General features: G+C 34.7%; 1 protein-coding gene across 3 annotated transcripts in view; it reads right to left on the reverse strand.

The window, feature by feature from the left end:
- Positions 1-1,221: 1,221 nt before the first annotated feature.
- LOC107691484 (plexin-B1-like) overlaps positions 1,222-6,705 on the reverse strand; it is a 64,015-nt gene continuing 58,531 nt past the window's right edge. For all 3 annotated transcript variants that reach the window (XM_016490090.1, XM_016490091.1, XM_016490089.1), the window contains 5 exons: positions 6,198-6,345; positions 6,026-6,090; positions 5,663-5,738; positions 5,430-5,504; positions 1,222-2,847 (listed from right to left, as the gene is read on the reverse strand). In XM_016490090.1, the coding sequence (XP_016345576.1) occupies positions 2,743-2,847; positions 5,430-5,504; positions 5,663-5,738; positions 6,026-6,090; positions 6,198-6,345 (469 nt within the window). In that variant the 3' untranslated portion in view covers positions 1,222-2,742. The remainder of the gene's footprint in view (positions 2,848-5,429; positions 5,505-5,662; positions 5,739-6,025; positions 6,091-6,197; positions 6,346-6,705) is intronic.

Consider the following 6,705-nt stretch of genomic DNA (forward strand, 5'->3'; position numbering starts at 1 on the left):
TAAAGGAATAGTTAATGCTAATGCTAGTTAATGCTAATGTTCTATAATCATTTACTCACCCTCTGTCCAATTTCTTTCCATGCAAGACTCTCTTCTGCAGAACATATATTTTGTATTTGTATTTTGAATATATTTTGAAGAACGTTAGGATCCACACAACATTGGACCCCATTAACTTTGATTGTCTGGATGAAAAAAAATAAAAATAAAAATACTGTCTTTTTTGTTCCACAGAAGATAGAAATTCATACAGGTTTAAACATACCTTTAAAGGAGAAGTTCACCAATTTTCAACCAGCTTTGCATTGTTACAATGTTGGTAGTGTATGTAAATTAGACGTGCCCAAATATTTTACCAAGAAGGGCTACTTATTGATAGAATTTTCAAGTTCCCCTCAGCTCCATGATTAGCTGGATTGTGTGTGTTTGATTATGGTTGGAGCTGAAATCTGCAGGATTGTAGCTCTGTAGGAGCAAGGTATGGTTCAACTTTCTTATGACATTTCCCCTATGTAGGGTCACGGGAGTACATTCCAGTGTCTCAGGCGGAAGGCAGGGATACACCCTTGACAGGTAACCAGTCCATCACAGAGCTAACATACAAAGACACATATTCACAAAGAAGGGCAATCCATATTCTCCAATTCACCTAACCTGCTTGACTTTGAACTGTGGAACCTGGAGTCAATGGACAACATCTATGCAAACACTAAGAGAACATACAAACTTCATACAAAAAGACCTCCCGGCTCAACCTTGGGCTTAAATTGGGGATCTTCTTGGTGTAAGCCGACAGTATTTTAATACATTTAAATGTACAATTGTACTTTTTATATCACACGTGATATAATGTCTTTTTATGTCACAAAATGAAATGTTTAGACGTCTTTCTAAAATAAGCTACGCTAAACAGAATTGGCACCTGCATACTGTTGAAACACCCATAGAGAATACCAAGATACTCTGAAATATCTTCAGCAGGATTCTTTGAGAAAGTGCAGTTTAATGCTTGTCATAAAGTCTAACGAAGGAAGGGTGCATTGTATTTTATAAGCATTCAGTGGGCAGTGGTGGTGGGCAGTTATGCAAAGTGTCATTCTCAAAAGATAACCGCTTAATTAAAAGACAATACGGGAAATTATGTCAGACTAGTCCTAATAAACATTTTTAATACCAAATAAGTTTTAAGCACCAAGAAGAACAGAGACTGGCAGAGCTCTCCAAATTTAAACTTTATTTATCCTAATTATTAAACTGATGCCATCAAGTTCACCTTGAACGCCCAACACAGTCACTTTAGTTTTCATGTGATGTTATGGAAAAGACACCGTATCAAGTAATCGTTCATTTGTATTCCCATAATTCACATACATTCAGAACCAAAAACCTATAGAACAGCTTAACATTAAACTTGTAAGCTGATTGTTAAACCTCTTTTAAAGAACAGTTTATAAGTCTTATAATAATTTACTCTTTTTGAATTTGCTAAGAAGCTACGTAACAATTCAGTCATTATTTACATTGTACTACACTAAAAATATTAGTAAATATGACACAGTCACATCTTTTCTCTGACAATTTCTATTTAACTCACATTTTTGTGATAATTCAGTGTTTGAGAACAGTCTTTGATCAAAGGAAATTAATTGCAAGTGAGTGGTCTATTTACCTATACAGTGGACCAGCACTAATATATTTGAGCACAACTTTACATACAATACAGATCATATTTTCTCACATGAAGGCTAGAGATTTCTATCCTTTAAATGTACCTACATAAAAGTGTCAGTCTTTAAAATTCCATATTGATGAAATGTTAGAGGATGTGGTAAGAGATTATTAATTCATTAAATCCTATGTTGGCACCTCAAATTAAAAAAAGGCTTAAAAAGACACCAGCAGATTAAAATTAATCCAAATAAAAAAAAACATTGGCTAAACATTATTTGACCTGACTAGTTGAAACAATGACACTATATGTAACAAGTCTGCTAGACTTGGTCTTACTAGTCAAGATTTATACATTTAAAAAAGTTAACAAAACACTCTTTCATACTGTACTTTCCAGTGACACTTACTGAACATTATGACAATTTACAATATGCTAATGAGCTGAAAATGTTCTATAACATTTTACTTCAGTCAGTCGTGGTATGTTTTTGCTTTGACAGTTTTAGCAACTTTGCAAATGCTGAATCACATTCAAATGTTACAAAATTACTACAGCCACAAGAAATTGTTACATAAACACAATGGTAGATACAAAGCGAGGAGGTAGACAGAGTACAGAACATCTAATGGTGTTCTGTTGTAAGGCCATGACCAAGCAAGAGTTTGAGCATGTATACGTGGTTTTCATGTTAATCCTGCAGAAAAAAATCCCTCCACTGGGAGTATAATGTATTCATGAACTCAACAAGGCATCCAGGCTTTTTAAAATGAAAAGGACTGAAATGGGAATAACCATATTCCATATATTTAAAAAAAAAAAATCCAAGACCATATTCAAGTTAAAGGCTCCACCCTTCTAAACCAACACATCACATTACACTGTGGGTCTTAATTTATCTTCATTAGTAGAGTCCAATTTAATACAGCTAAACGGAACACGATCTTTGTGTATACTTGCTTCACATGGTAGCGTTGCAACTGATACTGTACCTAAAGTACCTTTACCATGTGTTCATATAGCCACCCATCAGTGTCTTCACACTTATTACTTTCACTTTACTTTGTCCATGATCACAAGTCTGTCACTTTATTTTCTACAGCTGCAGCGATCTGTTGAAGCCGGTAGCCAAGCTGCATCTTCTGTGCGGTGGTGTCTTCCTCTAAGGCAGTGATAATCTAACAAACACACACATATAGGAATAAAATTAGAACATAAATACGCACATTTTTTGAAGCAGCAGAAAATAGCCTCTAAAAATGTAACGTTCTACTAATAGTAGTAACACTTTACAATGTCTCATTTGTAATGCATTAGCTAACAAATATAACACATTAGCAATATACACCAACTTTTACAAGTTTAAGAATTATTTGATCAAAAATACATAAACGGTAATATTGTGAAATATTATCTACAATTTAAAATGTTATTCTATTTTAATATATATTTAAAATGTTAATATTTTGATTTCAATTTTATTATTTAGAAGAAAAAAAAAATCCCTGTCATGCCAAAGCTTTGAGTGCCACATTATCCTTCATAAATCATTCTAATATGCTGATCTGGTGCAATAAATGTTTATAATTATTATCAATGTTGGAAACAGTTGTGCTGCTTAATATTTTTTGTGGAAACCATGGTACACTTTTTCCAGTATTCTTTTACTATCACTTTTAATCTATTTAATGCAGTGGTTCTCAAACTGGGGTATGCGAACAAAATTCGGAGTTTTGGCATTCATTTAATTCTACCCCAACTTAAAGTAACATTAAAACCGAACATGTCTTTCTGACAAGCAAAATGCCGCTTCTAATGTAAAAAAAAAAAAAATGGAAGTGCCGTAAACAGTCAAATACATGATATCCAATCAGCTTACCTCATCTTTTGCGGTCAAAACTGACTGCATCCACACAAGCAGCGTGCGTATGATAGGATGCCCGCTGAATATACTGCTTTAGCAAATCATGCTGCTGTTCAATGGATCTTTAAAGTAGATCGTCACTTAATAGCATGAAGAGCAAATATTGACACGCACTGTACATTGAGATCGATTTAAACTCTCTTCGATACAGACACATACCCTGGTGACATTAATTTTTACAACAGTTCAACAAAAAAGGTAATATTAAGGGAACATTTTACATTTTAAATGTAGCCTACATTTTAAACGGAATATTGTCATGTTTGTTATTTTGCAACGAAATAATAATAGTTCCAACAAAATCCGTATCATCTGGTGTGCGTCTCTATGCAACATACAGCGGTGTTTCATTAGTGAACGAATCTGCGGCTATGAACGATTTGGAGCATCAGTGATTATAACTACAGCATTTTGCTTCGTTACTGAATGAATGAATGAATGAAGCGATGCCTGGCTCATTAAGACAGTGACTTACTGCTTTAGCAAATCATGCTGCTGTTCAATGGATCTTTAAAGTAGATCGTCACTTAATAGCATGAAGAGCAAATATTGACACGCACTGTACATTGAGATCGATTTAAACTCTCCTCGATAAAGACACACTCTGTGCGTGTTATTGTTTTCATGTTTAAGATACGAGCAAGAATGCAAATTTCCCTGAATATCCAAACGATGGCAAATGTGCCATTAAAGGGAACATTTTACATTTTAAATGTAGCCTACATTTTAAACAGAATATTGTCATGTTTGTTCTATTTTCCAACTAAATAATAGTTCCAACGAAATCTGTATCATCTGGTGTGCGTCTCCAAGCAACATACAGCGGTGTTTCATTAGTGAACGAATCTGCGGCTATGAACGATTTGGAGCATCAGTGATTATAACTACAGCATTTTGCTTCGTTACTGAATGAATGAATGAATGACGCGATGCCTGGCTCATTAAGACAGTGACTTGCCGCTACCTATTGGCGGTTTTATTTTTAAGTCTACAAGTATCACTTTGATTTTCCATCATTTATTGCTTTATTTATTTTATTAATAATACACTTAATGAAATGTTAAGAATAAAACATGTATATAAAACATGACATAAGATACCATTAATAAGGATAGAAAATCTTTGCCTCTATAAAGGTAAAAAAAATGCACCTGTAAATCAATTTAAGGGGGCAAATATTGTCCTTTAATAGAAAAGGTGTGACTGCGGTCTAAGTGGAAGAGAGGGGGTACGCAGAAGACTGTTAAATGCCCCAGTGGGTACGCCGCTGTAAAAGGTTTGACAATTACTGATTTAATGTATCCTTGTTGAATAAAAGTATTAATTTCTTTAAAGAAAATGTTACTGACCCCAAATATATTATTTGGTGTGTATTTTTTTCAGCATTCGGTAACACTAGTTTAGGGACAGATTTTCACTATTAACTAGTTACTTATTTGCGTGCATATTACTAGCATATTGGCTGTTTACTAGTACTTACAAAGCACAAATTAATGCTTTATTTTGCATGACCATATTTTAGATCCCCTAATCCTACCCCATACCTAAAATTAACAACTACCTTACTAACTATTAATAAGCAGCAAATTAGGAGTTTACTGGGGAAAAGGTCCTAGTTAATAGCTAGTTAATAGTGAGAATCCGCAATCTAAAGTGTGACCCAATATATTAGTAAACATTAAAATTACCATTAAGATTAATGCTGTAGAAGTACATTGTTAGTTCATGTTAACTTATAGTAGTTAACTGATGCTAACAAATTGAACCTTTTTGTATAGTCTTAGCCTAAGAGCTTATACATTGTCTTAAAATATATCTTAGCCTGTCATGACTCACCTGGTCGTAGTATTTGTTGATGTACTTATAGAGCTCATGCAGGGCCACCAGGTAATTTAATTCTCCAGAGTAATTCTGACCGTAAAAACAAATGTAGAGTGTGTAAATCTTATGAACAAAATTTGTATGTGCTACACTAACCCCCCATCTCTAACCCATTACAAATTCACTTCAGTAAAAATGACTTATTCCAATTTTACAACTGAAAGGAAGTAAACTAATGACAGACATACCCTGGAGAGCTCAGCAAGAGCAGAGTTCATCTCCTGATCGTTGGCAGAGATGGTCTGCTTGATGTCTGCATAATATCTGTTTAAGAAAAACAGTGACATTCAGAACAAGATGACTTTCTAATATAGCCTATACCAGGGATCCTCAAATCTGGCCCACGAGATCCACTTTCCTGCAGAGTTTAGCTCTAACCCTAATCAAACACACCTGAGCATGCTAATCAATGTCTTCAGGATCATTAGAAAATCACAGGTAGGTGAGTTTGATCAGGGTTGGAGCTAAACTCTGCAGCGCATCGGCCCTCCAGGACAAGATTTGAGGAACCCTGGCCTATACAGTAGTAAAGTAGTCCAAGGTATTTTTACCGTTCAACCATCTGTTTATAGCGAGGGATATCTCTGGCATACAGCAACTTATTAATAGGTGAATCCTAGATAAATAACCGGAATAAAAAAGAAAAATATCAGTTTTTAATCTTCAGCAATGTCAATATTCCACTCTGCTGGCTTCCTGTTCCTTTCTCTGTTTGTCTCTTACCCTTCCAAGTTTATGCTCTGTGGTAGTGCAGGAGTCCATGAATGTTTGAGCAATAACTGACAGAACCGCGTCCACATTATCTGACACCTGCACATCGAAGATGAACTGAGGGTTCTTTACAATGTTGATCCAGAACCGCAGAGGCAAACTAGAACCAAAAGACAACCAAATCAGATCATCAAGAAAACTTTAAACTATTACTTCACTCGTAGGTGGATACTTGATCGTTTTAATCCGGTTAAGGCTTTCAATATCTAATTCTAATCCATTCATTTATGAGACTATCACCGAGTAGCTCCATTAAATACTTAGGATAAAGGTATAGTTCACCCAAAAAAGAAACTTTTGTTCATCTTCGGGACACAAATAAAGATGTTAATATTCTCTTAACATTTTGGTCCATCCATTCAAAGTCCACACAACTAAAAACTTTGTGTATTTTACACAGAAAATGAACAAAAGTCTAAGTTTGGAATCACATGAGTGCAAGTAAATGACAGAATTTCTT

The sequence above is a fragment of the Sinocyclocheilus anshuiensis genome, unplaced genomic scaffold (genome assembly GCF_001515605.1).
Source record: "Sinocyclocheilus anshuiensis isolate Anshui unplaced genomic scaffold, SAMN03320099.WGS_v1.1 scaffold634, whole genome shotgun sequence".
In the NCBI taxonomy this organism is placed as follows: domain Eukaryota; kingdom Metazoa; phylum Chordata; class Actinopteri; order Cypriniformes; family Cyprinidae; genus Sinocyclocheilus; species Sinocyclocheilus anshuiensis.